At 45.0% G+C, this 24,475-nt stretch overlaps 1 protein-coding gene across 1 annotated transcript in view; it reads left to right on the top strand.

The window, feature by feature from the left end:
• Nucleotides 1–6,091: 6,091 nt before the first annotated feature.
• TMEM38A (transmembrane protein 38A) overlaps nt 6,092–24,475 on the top strand; it is a 119,145-nt gene continuing 100,761 nt past the window's right edge. The window contains exon 1 of the mRNA XM_073559846.1: nt 6,092–6,404. Within this exon, the coding sequence (XP_073415947.1) occupies nt 6,281–6,404 (124 nt within the window). The 5' untranslated portion in view covers nt 6,092–6,280. The remainder of the gene's footprint in view (nt 6,405–24,475) is intronic.

The following is a 24,475-nucleotide window of genomic DNA, read 5'->3' as shown; positions in this document are numbered from 1 at the left end:
GAGCAGTGGGCAGCAACTAACAGAAAGGTTTTTAACAGGGAAAAATGCAAAGTACTACATCTGGGCAATAAAAATGAAAATAGCATATACAGAATCGGAGGAATAGGGCTAAGCAACAGCACATGTGAAAAAGACTTGGGTATACTAATAGATCACAGGCTGAATATGAGTCTACAGTGTGATTCAGCAGAAAAAAAGGCAAATGCAATTCTAGGATGTATTAACAGAAGCATACAGTCTAGCTCACGTGAAGTCATTATTGCCCTCTACTCCTCTTTGGTCAGACTTCATCTGGAACACTGTGTCCAGTTTTGGGCACCACATTTTAAAAAAGACATCAACAAACTGGAGCAAGTTCAGAAAAGAGCGACCAGAATGGTGACCGGTCTGCAAACCCTGTCTTATGAGGAAAGGTTGCAGGATTTGGGAATGTTTAGCCTGCAAAAGAGAAGACTGAGAAGGAGACTTAATAGCTGCCTACAAATATCTCAAGGGCTGTCACATTGTAGAAGGATCATCTTTATTCTCATTTGCACAAGAAAAGACTAGAAGCAATGGGATGAAAATGAATGGGAGGAGACACAGATTAGATATTAGAAAAAACTTTTTGACAGTTAGAGTGATCAATGAGTGGAACAGGCTGCCACGAGAGGTGGTGAGTTCTCCTTCAATAGAGGTCTTCAAACAGAGGCTGGACAGATATCTGTCTGGGATGATTTAGAGAATCCTGCTTTGAGCAGGGGGTTGGACCAGATGGCCCAGGAGGTCTTTTCCAACTCTACGATTCTATGAGTACTGTAGTGCGCAGGTGCCGGACTTCTCTGACCTTTTCCGGCGCCTGCGCACTGCAGTACTTTACTCTGTCCTCAATAGGGCAGATATAGTATGTCTGTCCAGGAGGCGCATCAGAAGTAAGAAGGAGGACGTCATCGCTAGAAGATGGGAGGCGCCAGACCGGACCGCGACACCCATCGGACCGGACCCCCGGGTGAGTATAATCTAACTTGTTTTTCTTATCTTTCAGGTTACATCGGGGACTTAGATAAGCCCCTGATGGCGGTGGCCGCATCTCATAGGCCTAAAATGAGGTGACAGATTCTCTTCAACCCCTTTCTGTCATGTGATGTACTATCCCGTCCATGTGCCCTGGGACTTAATTCCCAGGGATGGGATAGTACGTCACAGTGATCAGCGGCGCCCACGTGGTGAGCGCCGCTGATCGCGGCTGGGTGTCAGCTGATTATCACAGCTGACACCCAGCACAATGTGTCAGGGGCGGTCACGGACCGCCCCCGACACGTTAACCCCGCGGTGTACCGGGGGTTAAAGGGAAACATCGGCAGGGAGGGGACTCCCTCCGTGCTTCCCTGAGCCCCCCACATCAGCGCAATGTGCAGCGCTGCTGCGGGGGGCTCTTTCCCTGCAGGTCCCCGGATCCAAGATGGCGACAGGGACCTTCGGGGGCCTGCAGGGAGCTGGCTTCCTCAGTGCCTGCAAAGCGCAGGCAAGGAGGAAACCTGCACACTGCCTGTGACAGATTGCTGATCTGTCACAGTGATCTGTGATGTGACAGATCAGCGATCTCTCACAGGACAGGTATGTCCCACCTGGGACAATGTAATAAAGTAAAAAAAAAAAAAAAAGTGTAAAAATAATTTTAAAAAAATCGCTAACTAAAAAGAAAAAAAAAATATTCCCTAATAAAATCATTTTTTGGAAATAAAAAAAAACCAATAAAAGTACACATATTTGGTATCGCCGCATCCGTAACGACCCGCCCTATAAAACTGTCCCGTTAGTTAACCCCTTTAGCGAACCCCTTAAAAAATAAAAAGCGAAGCCAAAAATAATGATTTATTATCATACCGCCGAACAAAAAGTGCAATAACGTGCGATCAAAAAGACGCATATAAATATTCATGGTACCACTGAAAACGTCATCTTGTCCCGCAAAAAACGAGCTGCCACACAGCGTCATCCGCAAAAAAATAAAAAGTTATAGCTCACAGAATAAAGCGATGCAAAAATAATTATTTTTTATATAAAATTGTTTTCAATGCATAAAAGCGCCAAAACATAAAAAAAGATCTAAATGAGGTATCGCTGTAACTGTACTGACCCGAAGAATAAAACCTCTTTATCAATTTTACCGCTCGCGGAACGGTGTAAACGCACCCCCCAAAAGAAATTCATGAAACGCTTGTTTTTGTTCGTTCTGCTTCCCAAAAATCGGAATAAAAAGCGATCAAAAGATGTCACGTGCCCGAACATGATACCAATATAAGCGTCAACTCGTCCCACAAAAAATAAGACCTCATATGACTCAGTGGGTCAAAATATAGAAATATTATAGCTCTCAATATGTGCTGATGCAAAAACTATTTTTACAATAAAAAGCGTCTTTTAGTGTGCTACAGCTGCCAAATATAAAAACCACCATAAATGGTAAATCAAACCCCCCGTTTTCACCCCCTTAGTTAGGGAAAAACAATAAAATTAAAAAAATGTATTTATTTCCATTTTCCCATTAGGGTTAGGGTTAGGGCTAGGGTTAGGGCTGAGATTAGGGTTAGGGGTGTGTTGGGGTTCGGGTTGGAGTTAGAATTGGGGGTTTCCACTGTTTGGGCACATCAGGTGCTCTCCAAATGCAACATGGCGTCTGATCTCAATTCCAGCCAATTCTGCGTTGAAAAAATTAAATGGTGCTCCTTCCCTTCCAAGGTCTGCCATGTGCCCAAACAGTGTTTTACCCCCACATATAGGATATCAGCGTACTCAGGACAAATTGAAAAACAACTTTTGGGGTCCAATTTCTCCTGTTACCCTTAGGAGAATAAAAAATTGGGGGCAAAAATATCATTTTTGTGAAAAAATGATTTTTTTATTTTCACGCCCGGGCGTTATAAACTTCTGTGAAGCACTTGGGGGTTCAAAGTGCTCACCACACATCTAGATAAGTTCCGTGGGGGGTCTAGTTTCCAAAATGGGATCACTTTTGGGGAGTTTCAATAGTTTAGGTACATCAGAGGCTCTCCAAACGCACATGACACCCGCAGAACATTCCATCAAAGTCTGCATTCCAAAACGTCACTTCTTCGCTTCCGAGCCCCGACGTGTGCCCATACAGTAGTTTTCTCCCACATATAAGGTATCAGTGTACTCAAGAAAAATTGGACAACAACTTTTGGGGTCCAATTTCTCCTGTTACCCTTGGGAAAATAAAAAATTGGGGACTAAATTATCATGTTTGTGGAAAAAATACGATTTTTTTATTTTCATGCCCGGGCATTATAAACTTCTGTGAAGCCCTTGGGGTTTCAAAGTGCTCACCACACATCTAGATAAGTTCCTTAGGGGGTCTAGTTTCCAAAATGGTGTCACTTTTGGGGGGTTTCCACTGTTTAGGTACATTCGGGGCTCTCCAAAGGCAACATGACACCCACAGAGCATTCCATCAAAGTCTGCATTCCAAAACGTCACTACTTCCCTTCCGAGCCCCGACGTGTGCCCATACAGTAGTTTTCTCCCACATATGGGCTATCAGCGTACTCAGGACAAATTGGACAACAAATTTTGGTGTCCAATTTCTCCTGGTACCCTTGGGAAAATAAAAAAATTGGTGACTAAAAGATCATGTTTGTGGAAAAAATACGATTTTTTAATTTTCACGCCCGGGCGTTATAAACTTCTGTGAAGCACTGGGGGGTTCAAAGTGCTCACCACACATCTAGATAAGTTCCTTGGGGGGTCCAGTTTCCAAAATGGTGTAATTTGTGGGGGGTTTTCACTGTTTTGGTACATCAGGGGCTTTCCAAACGCAACATGGTGTCCGATCTCAATTCCAGCCAAAAAGTCAAATGGCGCTGCTTCCCTTCCGAGCTCTGCCATGCGCCCAAATAGTGGTTTACCCCCACAAGTGGGGTATCAGCATACTCAGGACAAATTGCACAATAACTTTTAGGGTCCTGTTACCCTTGGAAAAATAAGAATTGAGGGTGAAAAGATCATTTTTGTGGAAAAAATATGATTTTTTAATTGTACGGCTGTATGTTATAAACTTCTGTGAAGCCCTTGGGGGTTCAAAGTTCTCACCACACATCTAGATAAGTTCCTTGGGGGGTCTAGTTTCCAACATGGTGTCATTTGTGGGGGGTTTCCACTGTTTTGGTACATCAGGGGTTTTCCAATCGTGACATGGTGTCCGATCTCAATTCCAGCCAAAAAAGTCAAATGGCGCTGCTTCCCTTCTGAGCTCTGCCATGCGCCCAAATAGTCGTTTACACCCACATATGGGGTATCAGCGTACTCATGTCAAATTTCACAATAACTTTTAGTGTCCTGTTACCCTTTGGAAAATTAAAATTGGGGGTGAAAAGATCATTTTTGTGGAAAAAATATGATTTTTTAATTGTACCGCTGTACGTTATAAACTTCTGTGAAGCCCTTCTTGGTTCAAAGTTCTCACCACATATCTAGATAAGTTCCTTGGGGGGTCTAGTTTCCAAAATGGGGTCACTTATGGGGGGTTTCCACTGTTTAGGTACATCAGGGGCTCTCCAAACGTGACATGGCGTCCGATCTGAATTCTAGCCAATTTTGCATTGAAAAAGTCAAACGGCGCTCCTTCCCTTCTGAGCTCTGCCATGCGCCAAAACAGTGGTCCCCCCACATATCAGGTATCAGCGTACTCAGGACAAACTGCACAATAACTTTTGCAGTCCAACTTCTCCTGTTACCCTTGGTAAAATAAAAAAAATTGAAGTTAAATGTTCATTTTTTTTTTAAGTATTCAAAAAAATTCCTGTGAAGCACCTGAAGGGTTAATAAACTTCTTGAATGTGGTTTTGAGCACCTTAAGGGGTGCAATTTTTAGAATGGTGTCACTTTTGGGTATTTTCTATCATTTAGACCCCTCAAAGTGGCTTCAAATGTGATGTGGTCCGTAAAAATAAAATGGTGTTGCACAAATGAGAAATCGCTGGTCAATTTTTAACCCTTATAACTTCCTAAGAAAAAGACATTTGGGTTCCAAAATTGTGCTGATGTAAAGTAAACATGTGGAAAATGTTATTTATTAAGTTTTTTGTGTGCCGTATCTCTGTGATTTAAGGGCATAAAAATCAAAGTTGGAAAATTGCAAAATTTTCAAAATTTTTGCCAAATTTCTGTTTTTTTCACAAATAAACGCAAGTTATATGAATTAAATTTTACCACTAGCATGAAGTACAATATGTCACGAGAAAACAATTTCAGAATCACCAGGATCCATGGAAGCGTTCCAGAGTTATTACCTCATAAAGGGACAGTGGTCAGAATTGTAAAAATTGGCCCGGTCATGAACGTGCAAACCACCCTTGGGGGTTAAGGGGTTAAGGCAGACTCAATCCAATGATGTCATTTCATCATCTCCTTCAATAGAAGCTCATTCCAACCAGTCTCCTATATTGCAGTGACAAGGGGCAAAACCCCAAAACATCTGTCTGGAATTAGAGGTCTTTAGCTTTTTGAGATTCTAGTTTGGCTTTATATCCTAGGTCATGTGACCAGGCTCTTTAATAGGTCAATACTGACTTCTAGAATTGATTACTCCAAAAGGTGACATTGGGGACCCTGTTCTCTTCCTCTGTGAAAAACTATTTGCATTTTGCTTTGTTTTTACCCATTAGCCCCACTTTAATGGGTATGAACTGTGATCCCAGACATGGTCCATGGACACGAGTGACGGAGTTTATAGGTAAAGAACAAACCTTTTATTATAAACATGGGCAGAAAAAAAGGGCTGGATGCTTTCCTTAGCACATATGGAATTGTGGGTTATAGATAATTTAGTGACAAAGAATTTATAATTGGTGGAGAAAGGTTGAACTAGATGGACATAGGTCTTTTTACAACCTTTGTAACATTAGTGAAGAACTCCATCATAAATAAACAGCCCACAAAGAGGCAATATTGCATTTTCCTTTGATTACGTACAGGAGGTTGGGTGGACGTAAGAGATCATGAATATGAATAATAGAAATATAACTGACGAGAAGGAAGTCCTGCAATTCTCTACGGTTGGGTATTCACCCTCCCATGCAGGCAGCACAGAGGAGTGGCATCTCGCAGGCAGCTAAATATAGCCAGCACTACCGTGGTTTATTTTAGCATTGGTGAGGTGGGAGAGGGGATCCCACACATACTGGCTGTCATCCCCTGCACCCCTCCCCATAGATCCCCCATACAGTCAGTGCAGCTTGTCACTATCAGCAAGGACAGCGTGGGAAGCTAAGCCACCACCATGGAGCTGCTGTCATCTCTCAGCCTGGAGGACCTGGCTGTATCGTTCTCCAAATTACCTGTCTTCCCACTGTTTGATGTGGCGTATTATATTATCTCCATCCTATATCTCAAGTATGAGCCAGGTGGGTCATTTCAGCTTAAGTGTGCATGTACTGATGGCATTTACTAGCTTCACATGTCTCACGCATGTATTCTTCATACATAGTTAGCATTGCAGGGGTTAAGTGCGTTAGTCTGTGACAACTGCTAATTTGCCTTTTAAGGTATACAGAAAATATAGTAAGACAATGAATGGCTGGATTGTTGGTTGTTTCATACCAGCAGGATAAAACAAGGCTTGAGAAAAATATCTAACGTGTTCTGACCTAGCCGACACAAACGTAGTGTATGAAATCAGCCCTAAATTTGTGAATAGTAGAAACAACAGTAAGCTGACAGGTAATAATGATGTTGAAGCTGATGGTTCAAAAATTGTAGTTTTAATACTTTAGTTAAACACCAAATGAAATAACACAAAAGATAAATGTAGCATCATTATCCATAATAGCAACGTATAATATAACATAGAATACAAACATTAAAAAGCATGGGCAGGAAGTGGACTTGTGTTCACATAAACTGAATGTCAACCTGAAAAAAATAAGTTATCTAGGGTCAGCATGTATAGCCTGTATAATTAGACACACCGGGCCCATTAGCACAACCCATGTTTGGCCACCATGGACAACAGCAGTTCCCCCTCTGCTCCGAGTGCCCGCTCATCTCAGCACAGCAAGTGTTACGGTTGTGCTAGGATGGGTAGAAAAAGCTAGGACAACCTGGAGTGGACATTCTGGGTCATGGCTCCAGAGCCCCCGCGGGCGAGCTGACCAGGTGGAGCCACCCCCTATACAGGGAGTGTTAGGGGCAGGCCCACAAGGGATGAAACCGTGACAGCCGGAGCCAAAGGGGCAACTGGGTAAGCACCAGGGAGACTAGGGTAGTGAGTCAGAGAAGCAACAGAGAGGAAGTAACAGTGAACACAGAGCCTAAGAGGCACAAGGACGAGGAGCACTCGGGACTGGCGGAGACTGGAGGCTACAAGAGGAGAGACAGTAACAATGAAGATAAGGACCTAAGGTAGAACAGACAAAGGGAACAATAGGCAGGAAGCACTCAGGTTACCAGAGACGGTAGCACAGGGGAAGACACCAGAGGGGAGACAGAGACAGGGACACAGCAATAGCGAGGAGGAGGACACAGAAGCTATCAGCGACAGCACAGGCGGAGCAAACAAGGTAGGGATACCGGGCCTGGGAGATGGGTGAACGCTGGCCGAACAGACAGCGACACAGCAAAGATACACAGGCGTCTTACCTGGGAAGACGCTGGGAAGAAATAGACGGTGAGCTCCGCCATGTTGGGGGCGGAGCCACCGCGTCACAGGTTCCAGTCAGAGCATTGGGCGCAGGAGCGACGACGAGGAGGCCGGATGTCAGGAGCGGGGACGCGTCGTGGAGCGGGGGGTGCATCGGGAGGTGCGCAGGTAAGTCACGGCGCCGGTGGGGGTCATGACAGCAAGCACCATGTGCTGACATCATAGCGTCGGCTGTCAGTGTCTGTGTCATTGAGGTCAGACGCAGAGGGTGAATAATGGGAGAGGGAGGATGTCGCTCCCTGTCTCATCATTGCTTTCAACTGTATCTCCATCCAACTGACACAGTTAGGCCGGGGTCACACTGGCGAGGAATACGGCCGAGTGAGAGGCGCTAAAAGCATGCATTAGACACGGACCAATGATTCTCTATGGGGTCCCTCGCACCAGCCGTATATTTCTCATCCGTATTCTACGCTCCGTGCCAATCGCAGCATGCTGCGATTGTCAGCGTACTACGGCCGTAGTACGCCAATGCAAGTCTATGGGTGCGCAAAAAATACGCATTACACACGGACCACACATGTGACTTGCGAGAAATACGCACCCGGTGTCTTTTAGCAAAGCCGGCAATTCAGTGCGCTATACAGTAAACTAACACTGACAGTTTTAATAAAGAAATGAAAGAATAGATATATACACTTAGAATACATATAGAATATATATATATATATATATATATATATATATATATATGCATTCTATGTGTCTATATCTATTCTTTGGTTTCTTTTTTTTTTTTTTTTTAAACCAGTTATTTTTATTTAGGTTTCAAAAGATTTTAAACAATAAACAGTGGATATCAATATACATGTAACAATTCACATATCTTGTAGTAATACAATCAAAGCCATCCCCCCCTCCCCCCTCCCCCAATACTCCTTATGCCGGGTATACTTGAGAGTCTTAGCAATCATATCACCGCCATCCAGGCGGACCATATTTTTTCGAAAGTTCTTTCACCATGCCTTCGCCTGTAAATGCTTTCCTCTAAATGCATTACCGTACGTGTCTGAGCAATAAATTCCCTCCTAGTGGGGGGTTCCGAATCCTTCCATTTTCGTGCTATTAGTTTGCGTGCCACATACAGCAACCTCGCTATTGCCACTTTGTAATGTTCTGAGACAGGTATCCCATCCACCTCCCCCAAAACACACAGCACTGGATTCCTGTCGAGCGTACATGCATAAGCTCTCTCAATTTTGTTGATAACGACCAGCCAGTATGCCACCAGCCACGGACACGACCATAGCATGTGTAACAGTCCGGCCTGGTCTGTGCCACATCTAGGGCAGCTAGAGTCTCCCCTCAAGCCCACCTTGAATAGGACCAGCGGTGTTTTGTATTTTCTATGTATTACATATAATTGGGAGAGCCGTGCCTGCTCGCTTAGAGAGATCTTCGGGACATATTCAAGAATAGCCTCCCATTGTTCTGTTGTGAGGGTACCCACCTCCCTTTCCCATTTACTCTTTGCAGTGAGGTGATTGTCCCCCAGATAGGAGTGTAGTAGATCATGATATATGCTCGATATAACTCCCCTCGTCCCTCCCTTCATACACACAAAGTCTAATACAATGTCGCCCTGAACCGTCATGGCTCCCAATCTACACTATGCCCTCCAAGCATGTCGAAGCATATCGTATTGAAACCCCCATACCGAAGGCAAATCAAATTCCTCTCTCAATGTCTCAAAGGTCTTCAGGTCCGTTCCACTCTGCAGCTGGCACACATATCTCACTCCTTTCGCCTTCCAATTGCCCATTTGACTCAGCTTATTAAGTTCCGGCAGATGCTCATTGTCCCACACCGGTGAGTACCTAGTCAGCTCATCCACCCCTCTGATCCTTTTAATGGTGTCCCATACCTTCTGAATCATGCCTATGGTAGGATATGGTGCTCCCAGTTTCTTAAAGGTACCATCCTCTAGACCCTGGATAAGTGGGCGTCTCCCCGTCACATGTACCAGCACCCAGTGAGCTGCTCCTCCACAATCGAGCTCTCTCCATCCCCTGACATGCTGGCCCTGTACTGCCAAAGAAATAGACCCATGGATTTGGTGCGGCCAGTCCTCCCTCTTCCTTTCCTTTTTGCAGAGTTCCAAATTTAATCCGTGCCTGCTTCTTGCCCCATATCAAGGATCTGAAGATAGAATCAATGACCCGAAACCGTTTTTTTTGGCAGCCATATCGGCGAATTGTGCAAAACGTACATTAGTTGTGGCATAAGGACCATCTTAATCAGGTTAGTTCTACCCGTTACCGTTAAAGCCAATTTGCACCATGCACCTATTTTCCCTTTACATTTCTCTAGCAGAGGAACCAAATTCAGACACGTGAATCAGGACAGTGGAAGAGCTACCCATATCCCTAGGTATTTAAACTGTGAAACTAGCTGGAGTTGTTTCCCCCTCTCATCTATCTCCTCCGCTTCTATTGCTCTATCCACAGCCATGACATAAGACTTGTGCCAATTTATCTCCAGTCCCGAAATGCTCCCAAATTGTTTACTTACATCCATCGTGCACCCCAGTGTCTCTCCTGCACTTTCCAAAAACAACAGGATGTCGTCGGCATACAATGATATTTTTTCTTCCAGCTTCCCAAATTTAAATCCGACCACTCCCCTCTCAGCTCTGATCTTGGCCGCCAGGGGCTCCACTGCCACCGCGAACAATAGCGGGGACAGCGGACACCCCTGCCTTGTGCCCCTATGCAAGTCAAACATCCCGGACTGTTCTCCATTCACCTTAACTACCGCCTTTGGGGATGAGTACAATAACTTCACCCAGGCCATGAACGCGGGGCCGAATCCCATCAGTTCCATGATTTTCCATAAGTATTGCCATTCCACGCTATCAAATGCTTTCCTAGCTTCCAATGACATCACTATTCTCCTGCCACCATTATCAGCAGGCAGTTGCATATTAAGAAATAATCTTCTTAATTTAACAGCCGTGGAGCGGTTAGGCATAAAGGCCGACTGGTCCTCGTGTATAATGGTATGCGCAACCCCGGTGAGCCGGGTGGCCAGGATCTTAGCGAGTATTTTGACATCCGTTGTCAACAACGAAATGGGCCTGTAAGACTCCGCATCCATGGGATCTTTTCCCTCCTTCGGCAGAACTACTATCACCGCTTCCTCCATTGATCTCGGCAGTGCCCCCGTCACTAAAGCCTCATCAAACACAGATTTCAATTTCAGAGCCAGCAGTTCCACTAACTCCCTGTACACCTCCCCAGGTAGACCATCAGCTCCCGGTGATTTGTTATTGGGCATATACAGTATTGAAGATTCCACCTCCTCCACACTCACAGGTTCTTCCAACCTCAACCTATCTTCCTCAGACAATTTAGGTAGTGAAATGCCTTCCAAAAAATTCTCCACATCCCCCTCTGTGTCCCGTGCTCTCGAAGTGTACAGTGCCATGTAATATGTCTTGAAGACCTCCAGTATGTCCTTTGTGTCTGTCAGAGTCTCCCCTGTTTGATCTCTCAGTTTATACACCCTGGAAGACTCCCTCTGTGCCGCAGATATCACCGCCAACAAGTGACCTACTCTCTCTCCTTCTTCAAAGAATTGGGCTTGCTGAAATGCCCTTTTCCTCTCAGTTTGCATCATGTGCAGTTTATCAACTGCCTCCTGAGCCAATTTTAGTCTATTGTGAGCTTCACTCGTTGGCAACAAAATCATGCCTGCCTCCGCTCTTGTCAGGTCATCCTTTATTTGTTGATCTGCCAATTTAGTTTTGGTCTTACACCTCGCAATCTCACTTATAAAAAGTCCCCTCGTAAACGCCTTCATGGCATCCCATACCGTTGTGGCCTCAGTACTCCCTTCATTCATTTGGAAGAAGTGCTCTAGCTCTTTGGTTATGCCACCCATGTCCACCACTTTAAGCCACGTCGGGTGAAGACGCCAACCTTCCCTCTGACCCTGAGCAGATCTCACCAGAAGCGTGAACACCATAGGACCATGATCCGAGAGAGTCCTCTGTAGGTATTCCACCTCCCCCACCATCCCGTCCATAGCGGTATCCCCCAAAGCCAGGTCTATCCTCGACAGTGTTCCATGTGTTGCCGAATGACATGAAAAAGTCCTCTTACCCTCATTTCGTACTCTCCACAGATCTACCAGCCCAAGTTCCCCTACATACTTGCCAAAGGCAGTCATCCTGTCCAGCTTCCGTTACTGCCGGTCTTACTTTATCCCAATAATCATTCATAGTGTTGTTAACATCTCCCATAATCAACAACGGAGTCTCCCCCCATCTGCCCGTCAGTTCCAGTACTGCTTGTAGTTTCTTTTTAGAGTAAGGTGGAGGAATATATAAAGCCACTAAAATCATTTTGTGTCCGAACAATCTGCAAGCAATCCATACATACTGCCCTTCACTGTCTACATGCACTTCCAGCTCTTCATAATGTGTGTTTTTGTGTATTAGGACTGACACCCCCCTGGAGTACGAGGAATAAGTAGAATGATATGTCTTTAGCATCCAGGCTCTTGACAACCAGTGCATAGTGTCTCTAGTGAGATGTGTCTCCTGCAAGCATGCGATCATAGGTTCACAGGATTTGATATGATTCAGAACAGCCGCCCTCTTAACCTTATCAGATATACCACGTACATTCCAACTTAACATCCGAACAGTACGGTTACTCATTGTGCATTAGAAAGAACAATCCATCATCATCAAGTAACATCATTACATTGTGGTCCCAATCATACCCGGTCAAACAGCATGAAAACCCCCATCTTCGTACAAATCTGCCCCACCCACCTCCCCCCATCCCTCTCCGCTTCCCCTCCCCCCACCCTTCCCCTTTTGCAGTTGTCACTCTCTCCCCAACGTGAGAGTGGGAGCTCAAAGAACCTGAGCAACGTCTCAGTATTCTGCACTTCAACATGCGTCGTGTCCTCCTCCATCATTGGCAGCCTCTCCGCCATATTGTCAACAGTATGCATAGTCCCGAACCATTAGTCAAACAATTAACCATAATACGTAGATCCCAGTGGGGAGTTCTCCCCCTCCTCTGCGCTCCTATTTAGCAGAGTAAAGCAGCGCCACAACCCTGTCCAGTGATCAGTCTAGCAGGGTCATGTGGTCATATTGCCATTATCTTCTCTCAATTTGCTCCGGTTGCGCTCCAACCACGAAGCAGCCTCAACCGGTGACGGGAAAAAAATGACCTTTCCAAAAGCTTCCACTCTTAATTTAGCAGGATAAATTGTAGAGTATTTCAAATGCAAAGAGCGGAGCTGTTTCTTCACTTCGCCATACCGCAGTCGCAACTTTTGCACCTTGGCTGAGTAATTCGGGTATATTTCGATTCGTTTGCCCTCCAGGTTAAGATCTGTCAACTTTCCAGCCTTTCGTAAGATAGTGTCCCTGTCTCTGCAATTCAGGATTCTGGCTAGCATCGTGCGAGGTCCATCTCCCGGCACTGGGGGTCTCATGGGTACGCGATGGGCACGCTCCACCGCAAACACTCTCGACAAGTTATCAGCACCAAACTTGTCCATCAGCCAGGTTTCAATAAAGGCTGTGGAGTCAGCACCCTCAGCTCTCTCAGGGATGCCCACAATGCGCAATTGTTCCTACGTGACCGGTTTTCCAGGTCATCATTTTTATTGGCTACTACCGTGATCCTCTGTGTGTGCTGTTGTTGTGTCTTTTGCACTGAGGTTAAGTGATCTTCTGTTACACCAACTCTGTCCTCCACCTCAGTTAATCTGGCTGTAACTTTCTGCATAGGTGTTTTTATGCCTCCCATTTCTTCTTTCAGGCAATTCACGTGCTTTTTTAGAGCAGTTAAGGCAGTCTTGCAGTATAAGACAGCTTGGAATACATCCCGCAGGGTGGGCTCTGCTACATCTGCACTTTCAGCTAACTGCACAGTGTCACCATCCCCCTCTTCCTCCTGCTCCAGCTCTGCATTCAGCACAGGCATCTCCTCATCATCTTCCTCCTCATCTCTGTGCTTCTCACTCCCTCCATTTCCTTCTTCATCTGTCTCTATGCCCCTCACATACCTGGTCAGCCGGGCTGAGACTTCCAGCCTCTGTGCATAGGCTGTGTTTCTTCTTCCCGCCTCCTCCTCTCTCTCAGCACCATCTTGGACTGAGGCACAGCTGCAGGCTCCGGCATCTTTCTGCCTTTTGCGGCCCATGTCTGTCTCTGAGTCTGGCAGAATCTCGCCCCTGACTCCTGGGACCTTCAGACATCTGATCCTGGTAAAGGAATTAGCTGGTTTGGGCTCTGTGCAGGATAATTGAGGCTAATGGTGGCAGAGAAGCACAGCCACCCGACTTCTCACATCAAGAGCTAGGCCCCGCCCCTTTGGTTTCTGTTATAAACCCTGTCATAGGGCTCCATTATATGTCCATTTTGCAAGCCTGCGAGAAAATCTCGCCATACGGATGCCATACGGATTACATACGGATGCTTACATGCGCAAAATACGCGACCACACCTTGATTACGGATGACATACGGAGCACTGTTTAGGGGCCATTCATCCATATTACGCATGTAAAATACTGACCGTATTTTACGTCGGTTAGTGTGACCCCGGCCTTAAACTTGTGATGATGGGGGGGCAATGTTGGCACCGGGCCCCCACTCCTGCTCAAGGGACCCATACCAGCCAGGTGGCAGTGCAGGGAGATCGAGTCTCCCTTCTATACTGCAGAGTGTAACTCTAAGGGTGTGCTGCACACCCATACAGTTGCAGTAGCGTAGCCCGGGTGGGCCCCTCAGAGCGTGGGTCCCGGGGCGACCACCCCCTCTGCCTATTCCCCGGTAGCTCCTCTACTGGGCTTGAGATATTAGCTTTCTGTTGTTAGACCCTGGTGTAACTGATAAACAAATGATAACTAGATGTATTTTAAGATGATAAATAAATGTATCTTTAAAAATGACTTTCTTACCCTTATAAGCATGGTTTTGTGTGTGTGTTGTGATGTAATATCTATCCACATTGCAAAACACAAATTTACATTGAGTCAGTTGTTGTAAAGCTGAGGCACTTGCATATAGTACAGTTATAAGCAATTCCCTAATATAGACATACGGTGCAGTCTACAATCACCTAGATGTTATGAATGACCTTCTAAAGAGGGCTTTGTCCATATACTGTCTCTTTTAGAAGACCACAAAGGAACACAACCTCTATTACAAGTTAGGGTTAGTAGATCATCAAAGATAGGTCCTTCATCCAGGGATTTATTCTGATGCCTTACTTGGAGATCGGTAGACATTTTTCCCCAATATAAGGAAAATTGACTTCTGTTTCATGAGGATGAGAATTTTGGCCTTCCTCTCAAGCAACATTGCAGGAATTATGGGATGAATTCATTGGACTTTTAACAATAATAATAATAATAATAATAATAATAATAACCTTTATTTGTATAGCGCCAACATATTTCGCAGCGTTTTACAGTTTAACAAGTAACAACGTTAACAATACAATAATTAATGCAAAATTAGACAACCCTGCTCGTGAGAGCTTACAATCTACAATGAGGTGGGCGAGATACAAAATACAGGTGTGTATTCACAATGATGGTCCAGCCATCTTGAGGGAGTGGGGGATAGATGGGGATAGTGAATGGGCTACACATGCACACTTTCACATAAAATGGCTCTGATTACTGAATGTGATAGGCCGCCCTGAACAAATGTGTTTTGAGGGAGCGCCTAAAACTATGCAAATTGTGGATAGTCCTAATTTCTTAGGATAGAGCATTCCAGAGGATTGGCGCAGCATGGGAGAAGTCTTGGAGTTGGGAATGGGAGGTACGGATTAGTGCGGAGGTTAGTCGAAAGTTGTTTGCAGAGCGCAGTGGTCAGTTAGGCCGATTGACAGAAATGAAGGAGGAGATGTAAGGGGGTGCCGCACTGTGGAGAGCTTTGTGGGTGAGAACAAGTACTTTGAATTGGAACCTATAATGAATGGGCAGCCAATGTAATGATTGGCGAAGAGCGGACGCGTCCGAGTACCGATTAGCCAGATGGATGACCCTGGCTAATCGGTACTCGTCGAGTAACGGTGAGACCAATTAATAGAGCGTTGCAGTAGTCCAGGTGGGAGTGGATCAAGGGTTTTTGTTGTTTCCATGGTGAGAAAAGGGTGGATTCTAGAGATGTTCTTTAGGCGTAGGTGGCAAGAGCAGGCAAGAGATTGTACATGGGATGTGAAGGAGAGATTGGGGTCAAACATAATACCAAGACAGCGCACCTGCTGTCGAGGTGTTATTATGGTGCCACCCATGGAGAAGGAAATGTCAGGTTTAGGGAGGTTAGTAGATGGCAGGAGCAGAAGAAGCTCAGTTTTGGAGAGGTTGCGTTTCAGATAGAGAGTGGACATGATGTTGGAGACTGCTGACAGACAGTCACTGGCATTCTGTAGTACAACGGGGGTAAGGTCAGGGGATGACATGTATAGTTGTGTGTCATCAGCATAAAGATGGTACTGAAAGCCAAATCTGCTGATGGTCTGCCCAATTGGGGCCGTGTAAAAAGAGAAGAGAAGGTGGCCAAGAACTAAGCCTTGAGGCACCCCCAACAGTGAGAGGAAGAGGAGATGAAGTGGAGCCAGTGAACAAAACACTGAAGGAGCGGTCAGAAAGATAGGAAGAGAACCAGGAGAGAGCAGTGTCCTTAATGCCTAGTGACTGGAGCCTAGAGAGAAGGAGACGCTATTCAACAGTGTAAAAAGTTTCAGAAAGGTCGAGAAGAATGAGCAGAGAGTGTTCACAGTTACATTTTGCTGTCAGAAGGTCATTGTTAACTTTGATGAGTGCAGTTTCAGTCGAATGTAGGGAGCAGAAGCCGCATTGTGAAGGGTCTTGGAGGGAGTGACTGATGAGTTAACAGGTAAGGCGGGAGTAGACTAGGTGTTCCAAGAGTTTTTGAAGGAGGATGGGAAAATTCCCAAGGAGAGGGAGAGATTTAAGATTGTAGTTAGGTGAGTTGTGACGACTGGAGAGAGAGACTCGAAGAGATGTGAGGGAATGGGGTCGGTAGTACATGTAGTCAGACGAGAAGAAGAGAGGAGTCTGGAGACTTCTTATTCTGCAATGGGATCAAATGTGGAGAGTGAGCTAGGGGAAATGCAGGGAGGGATGGGAGTCATAGCACTTAGTGGTTGGGAGCGGATTTCCTGACGGATGTTATCTATTTTCTCTATAAAGTGGGAGGCCAGGTCATCAGCACAAATGTCTGTGATAGGGGCTTGTGCTTTTGGCCTGAGGAGGGAGTGAAAGGTGTCAAAAAGTTTCTTGGGGTTGTTGGATAGTGAGGAGATCAGGGTGGTGAAGTAGGTCTGTTTGGCGAGGTGAAGGGCAGAGTTATAGGTTCTTAACATAAATTTGAAGTGGATGAAGTCTTCTGGAGTGCGGGTTTTCCTCCATAAGCGTTCAGCACTCCTAGAGCATTGCTGGCAAAGTCAAGTTTGCGATGTGAGCCAGGTTGTTTTACTCTGTGCTTGGAGGTTCTGAGGGTGAGGGGCGCTACTTGGTCAAGGTTGCTTCTGAGAGTGTCATTGTAGTGATGTACAGCCAGATCAGGACAGGAAAAAGAGGAGATTGGGGACAGTAATGAGTGTAGGGAGTCTGCAAGTGTATGAGGGATAATGGCTTGTAAATTTCTGAATGTGTGGTAGGTAGGCCTGTGCTGGGGTGGGCAAGGATTTGTGAGCGTGAAGGAGAGAATGTTGTGGTCAGAGAGGGGAAGCAGTGAGTTATAGGAGATTGAACAGAGTCGGACAAACACCAGGTCAAGGGTGTTACCGTCTTTGTGTGTCTCAGGGGTTGAAAGCTGTGAGAGGCCGAGAGAAAAGGTTAGTGATAGAAGTTGGGATGCAGATGTGGAAGTGGGGCTGTTATTGGGGATGTTGAAGTCTCCCAGGATAAGGGTTGGGAGTTCTGAGGCCATGAAGTGCGGCAGCCAGGCTGAGTGAGCCTGGGGGCCGGTATATGACTGCTACTCTGAGGGAGAGGGGACGGAAGAGCCTGATGGTGTGGATCTCAAAAGAAGGGAATGAGAGTTTCTTGATTCTCACTGTGTATACTACAGTATGTTTCCACCATGTTGGCTGATCTTCCTGTTATTTTTAGTATACCTAAGTTATATCAAACTTAGTTTTTTGTTAAAACTTATGGCTAAAAAGTTAGCACTTAACTTGAAATATTTATGCACTGTCCTCCTACATGAAATACTAGCACTTGACATAAGATCATTAATCCCTATAGAGATGTGAAAAAATAGAAACTTGGAAGAAGAAGAAAATGTAAAATTGATATTTTGAAGAATAGAGTACTGGGTGTTCCTTTTTATTTGTTTTTCTTATGTTCAGCTTCCATTTTACTGCAAATTTTCACGTGTTTACATGAAAAATATTCAGAATTGAAAGTCCTCAGTGTTAGGCGTCAGGTTTCTGCATCTGCTCTGCAGGAATCCAGAGCCTCACATTCTGCGGTCTCCTGCTGTCTATCTACCGCAGAGGAGATTACTTTGCAGCAGATCGCTCCAGAGGCTAAGTCCCTCTGTTCTCCTACTGGGCATGCTCACGAGGCGATCTCCCATTGGAGATCGGGAGTCATGTGCCCAGGTCCTGTTCCAGATCTCATTGGTCCATCTCGGAGATCTGGAAGCTTCCGGAAGGTCCCGGCTATAAAAAGCGCGCATGACCGTTCGGCCATGCGCTAGTATAGTCTCTAGTTGCTACTGTGTGAATGATGATGGATGTATGAACCTTCGATTGACTCATTAAGATCCCCTCCCTCTGATATTACAAATTTGTACAGGGACTTAGATTAGAGTCAGCGCCAGCCCGTGGCAAGCCTCAAGCCACTACAGCATCATCCACAGAGCTAGTGTCTGACATTGCGTCTGCTTCCTTGCTTTGTCGACTAGAGGCAGTGTCCTACGCCGCGCTGCAGTTGCAGCCCTCTTTGGCGCCCACAGTAGCGATGCCACACACACGGTAGGTCTAGAGGGACGCAGCTCCTCTGTCTTGCTTCCTGCTCCTGTGACCAGATACCGTGTGTGCATTTACCTGAGACCTGTGACACTAACAGGCTCAGCCTTTTGTGTTTACCTCTGCTGACATCTCTGTGAGCAAACAGAGATTGCTTACCGCACTTGGGTGACGTTCAACTCGCATGCGCATTTCTGCCATATTGCTTGTCTGTCACTACATAGCAGCAGTGTTCATACCTACTGCACTGTGGACCCCGAGCAGCGAACGCACTTTATTATTTATTTTTATTTAGTGCGTTCCGCCGTTCCTAACACTCAGTGGGTGATGATACCTTTTAATGGCTAACTGAAAAGATGGTAACACATTGCAAGCTTTCGAGACTACGCAGGTCTCTTCATCAGGCTAGACTAATACAAAATCTTGCAATGTGTTACCTTCTTTTCAATTAGCCATTAAAAGGTATCAACCACTGAGGACTCTCAATTCTGAATATTTTTCAATCTTCTGGTTAACAAATCTTCTGGTACAAAGATATACATCTTTCACGTGTTTACATCTAATTTCTAAATGAATGGATGCAAATACACAATGGTTTAAATGAGGTCAACATTTGCATATTACACTTAGTGCAGTTACTGCTGCTATATGACTAAAGCCGGAGTCACACTATCTTATGGCATCAGATACGATATGCTAATGACCCTCGGCTCCTGCCCTGCTGCGAGCAGGAGCCGAGTGTCCTGCTACTGTGCTCCGAGCCTCTCGCACAGAGAGGATTGGAGCACAGCTGCGGAGAAGGCGGAGAAATAAATTTCTCCATCTTCTCCATTGTCGGGGTCAGTGTAGATCACACAGCACTCGAATGATATCCAAGTGATGTGCGTTGTCTCACTCGCACCCATAGACTTATATGGGTGCGAGTGAGCTGAGACTCGGCCGAGTCTCGGTGCCAATTGCAGCATGCTGCATGAGAAAGTAATCGTGGATGTGATCTGTCCCCATTGATTAACACAGGGCCGAGTGCTATGCGCTGTTTTCTCACATAGTACTTGTCCATATTCCACGCCTTAGTATAGCAATAGGCACATTTATATTGGTCTATTAAACACCAGTGTATTGAGCAGTCCTGTCTTCTAAATGGACGGGTTGCTAAAATTGGTGTAACTAATAAGGCCCTATCTACATGACTGGTGTAATATTTATTTATTTTTATTTATTTTACTCATTTATATAGCGTCATTATTTCCACAACGCTTTACAGACATTATCATCGCTGTCCCCAATGGGGCTCAAAATCTAAATTCTCTATCAGTATATCTGTGTGTCATATGTGCAATATTAATGCATTCCATTGGGTACTAGGACTAAGTGGAGATCAGGAGTGTTTTTTATCGTTTGTCCTCTCAATGTGGAGCTCCATTGGCTTTTCATGTGCCTGTCTGGCAAGCACAAAATGTTATTTGGGGCTTTTCTACTCCCCCAACTCACAAAATTATGGCTTTGTAAAGTGAAAACCATATATTTAGTGCTTAAAACACCACTCCAGGGTTTGTTTTTTTATTTTGCCAATTCAGTGCTAGACTGCTGGCACTAATGTACTGTATGTTTTCTGCACCTATTAATATTATTATAGGCCCCAATCTGGTAGCTTCTGACTGCAACTTCTGACTGACCTGAAGTCAGAGCTAATGGCCAATAGGTCTTAATGGGAGTCTCTGGGAGTCTTGTTCTGGCTCTCATGGATTTACATGGAGTAGTAACCTCCGGCTCATCTAGCAAATACTAGAGCAATCCAGCAGGTCACAAACTGCATGTATTTTTGCATACTGTAGAGCTTTTTAGGAGCTACTGTTCATTCTTAAAACAGGAAGACTGCAAATAGCATTATAGCTCTTATCATCCAGGGCCAATGCATTACATGGCCGTAATTAGAGGTGGACAAACCATTGGTGCCACCCACCTGTGTAGCCACACAAGGGGCCCTGGAGGTAAGGGGGCCACTACCACCTCCAAAGCCGGTGGAATTGTTCATTATGATGAGTTAATGGATTGCAAAGGGCCCATATATTGTTCTTGTTCAGGGGCCTCTTCTGCCTGTGTCCTCTTCTGGCAGTACTGAACAAAGCTGGACATCTTTGGCAGCTGACAGCCAAACACTTGTTCACCCTTTAACTATCATTTCTACTCCCCCATACATATGAGTGATAAACTCTGTGGAGCATGCATGTGTAAAGGTCGGCCTGGGACATAGTCATGGCCGAGGACACCGGGGCACCTGAGCCCTGGCCTCCCTTCACAGACACATTACATTGCTCTTTTAGTACACTTGCCACCACATTCCTGGTGCTGCTGAGGTCCACCCTCCTTTTCGTGGGGTCACCTTTGGCCTTGGATGAATGATCGGAGACACAGCCGAAGTATAATTCAAAATACAAAACTTTACTCTCAGAACTTTGCAGTACATCCAGATCCAGTACAGCATTTACAGCAGTACTCACCTCACTTCTTCCTTCCCTTACCTTCTCTGTCACATGGCTCGAGATCGGGTCATACCGTACTGTACACTTCCTCGGTATTCTCCCTGTGCAGCCTGGCTTCCTTTGAGAGTTCCCCCCCGGCCGTTTCACCCCGACTCTGAGGGCGTCTGCCCATGCTAGGAACTGCCACTTGATCAGTGCACTGCCGTCTGTCCTGCCATGTAGTTTCTTTTCCAGTAACTCCTCTAGTAACTTTTCTATCAACTTTTTTGCTATAGGTATACTGCTTGCACTTCTGCTGCAACTTCACTGCTTCTTGCTCAGGCTGTGGTGATGCTGCTTCCCACATTCTGGATGACTGGGCACTCACTTCTGTATAAACGTTGCGGCATATTTAGCTTGCCTGGGCCAGAGGCCACCCGAGCTCTATGGGCGTCCTCTCCCCCACTGTCCCTAACCAGGAAGCTTTCTTCCCTTTAGCTACTTGACCCCTCCAATCTTAACTATCTACATGCCCACTAGACTCTTCATTGTACTATATACAATTCAGTGCCCCATCTAGTGGCCCACTTACATTATTATGTTACATTAGAAGGTAGATATATATAATAGCGTGATATACACAACATAATAAGGAGATTACATTGCAGCAAAATTTAAATATACTCATATACATACATTAGCATAGGGAGCCTAAAGGGGTAAAGCTTCCAACCCCTTACACATGTGTTTTCAATAAGAAGGGTGAGAAAGCTGCTGCCAGGCAGTTCTAGCAGAGGCTTATTTCCTAGGAGAACAAATGAGTTGGGTGTTAACATCCAAACTGTGTGACCCTTATCTCCTGTAACATCATCTCAGAATTTGGAGGCACCCATACACATTTTATTGTTTGATCATACTAGCGTGACATGATAGACGTAAAACTCAGTGTATGATTGTCAGATCCCTCCAGATCCCTTAATTTGTGTTCTTGGTTACACAGCTAAAATCCCTGTGAGTGAGAATCACAGACTGGCTATCGAGGTGTGGGTACTATATCATGCCAGAGGAAGTATAGCTTCTTGTTGGAAAAATCCTAGCTCTCTGGTTGTTGGAGAGGTAATACCACGGATGATTAACTCTATATGCCTTGAGAAATATGTTTACCAAAGAAGGGGAACATATCAGAAATTTGAAGATATATGGGCACCCTGGCTGGATAGACCAAATCTAGACCCCTGACTTTAGCGTGGTCTAGATTAATCTTACAAATGTTTTGAATTATAAGCAGAGTGAGTGATTAATCTGTGACTATCTTCATAAATATATGTTATCATAAGTGACTTCACTGTTATGACGGTATGTTGTCTTTATCTATTCGCCATTGTTTATAGTGGTATCTTTGTATTCTTCTCTCAACAGCAGCAAACAGCAGCATATAGATATTGGGGTAAGAGGGGGAGGTGGGGTGGATAATGGCTGAGGTTTAATTATATTGTATTTTTGAACATGTTTAATAAAAAAAATAATATCTGATTAAAAAAAAAAGAACCTGATACATGCTACTCAATCCACTATAAACACTGCAGCGTTTCATAAAAAAACATACTGTGCTGGAGACTGGTCAAACAGGCAGGTCCTTGGCGGCTTCTCCCACTGACAGTGACTGACATGTCTCTACCTATACGTGCATGTAGGCAATGACATGTCAATCCAGGGCAGCTTGCGGGGAGAAGCCGTCGAGGACCCTCCTATCTGACTAGTCTGCTATGCGGCTCGGTCCCTGGCGGCTATTAAAAGTATGTATTTCTCTCATTGCTATGGTTTTCTCGGATAGGGCAGCATGTATAAGGTGTCAGGTTAACATTAAAAGGGTTGTCCGGTCCAAAATGTCACGCTTTGTGTGACTGCAGACATATAAATCCCCCAGTGCACGCACTGTGGGCTGCGGGGATTCACCAGTTTCAGAACCAGGACCAGAAGGTATGTATGAGTTATACATACTTCCGGCCAGTGGGCATGGCCTCTCTCCATATACAGTGCGAGCGCTAGGGTTTGATAAGTCTGCAGTCATAGAATCTTAGAATGTTAGAGCTGGAAGGGACCTCCAGGGTCATCGTGTCCAACCCCCTGCTCAGTGCAGGATTCACTAAACCATCTGAGACAGATGTCTGTCCAGCCTCTGAAGACTTCCATTAAATGAGAACTCGCCACCTCTCAAGGCAGCCTGTTCCACTCATTGATTACCCACACTGTCAAAAAGTTTTTCTAATATCTGTATCTTCTCCAACTCATTTCATTCCATTGCTTCTTATGTTTCCATGTAGAAATGAGAATAAGGATTGTCCCTCTACACGGTGACATCCCTTGAGATATTTGTAGACAGCTATTAAGTCTCCTCTTAGCCTTCTTTTTTGCAAGCTGAATATTCCCAGATCCTTTAACCGTTCCTCGTAGGACATACTTTGCAGTATACGCACCATCCTGGTAGTTCTTCTTTGAACTTTTTCAATGTCTTTTTTTAAATGTGCTGCCCAGAACTGGACTGACCAAAGAGTAGAGGGGGATAATTACTTCACATGATGTAGACTCTATGCTCCTCTTAATACATCCTGGAACTGTGTTTGCCCTTTCTTGCTGCTGCATCACACTGTTGACTCATGTGCAGTCTGTGATTTATTAGTATACCCAAGTCTTTATCACACGTGCTGTTGCATAGTTCTATTCCTCCAATTCTGTAGATGTAATTTTCATTTTTCACTGAGAGTTTTTTACACAAAGTGACTGCAGACTTATCTTTTTGGACTGGACAACCCCTTCAAGTCTAATTTGTATGGAGACCGTAACTTAGAAACATTAACATTTTCATGCTGTTTGTAGAAATAGGTGTAAAACTTAAAATTATATGTTTCAAAAATAAAGCTTTAACCTCAGGTATTAATATTACATTTTAGCTGGGCTTGAGTAACATATGATATAGTATTACAACAAAACACTGCACACTTCCACTCCTGTAAATCACTGATCATGTTAGTGGATCAGTCATGAAAGTTTGAAAACTGAGCAGTCATTGGAAAAATGTGGACTTGCCCTGTACTCACACACATGGTCTTTCAGGTTATTTTATGTCATCTGGATTTCTAGACAGGGATGCTAGTAACAAGGAAACACCTATGGCAACTTCTTAGTTGTTTAATGAATAAGGATACGGTTGTCACAGTTGATGGACTAAGCTGCTGCTGAGAGCTGCCATCCTTCTGTGCATGCCTATGATGGATCTAATAACCACATACTAGTAAGAATGAGGATCCATCATGGAGACATATAAACAGA

Source organism: Dendrobates tinctorius, unplaced genomic scaffold, assembly GCF_039654945.1.
Source record: "Dendrobates tinctorius isolate UK_male_01 unplaced genomic scaffold, ASM3965494v1 ptg000276l, whole genome shotgun sequence".
NCBI classification, from domain to species: Eukaryota; Metazoa; Chordata; class Amphibia; order Anura; family Dendrobatidae; genus Dendrobates; species Dendrobates tinctorius.
This window is presented reverse-complemented; position numbering and strand designations above follow the sequence as displayed.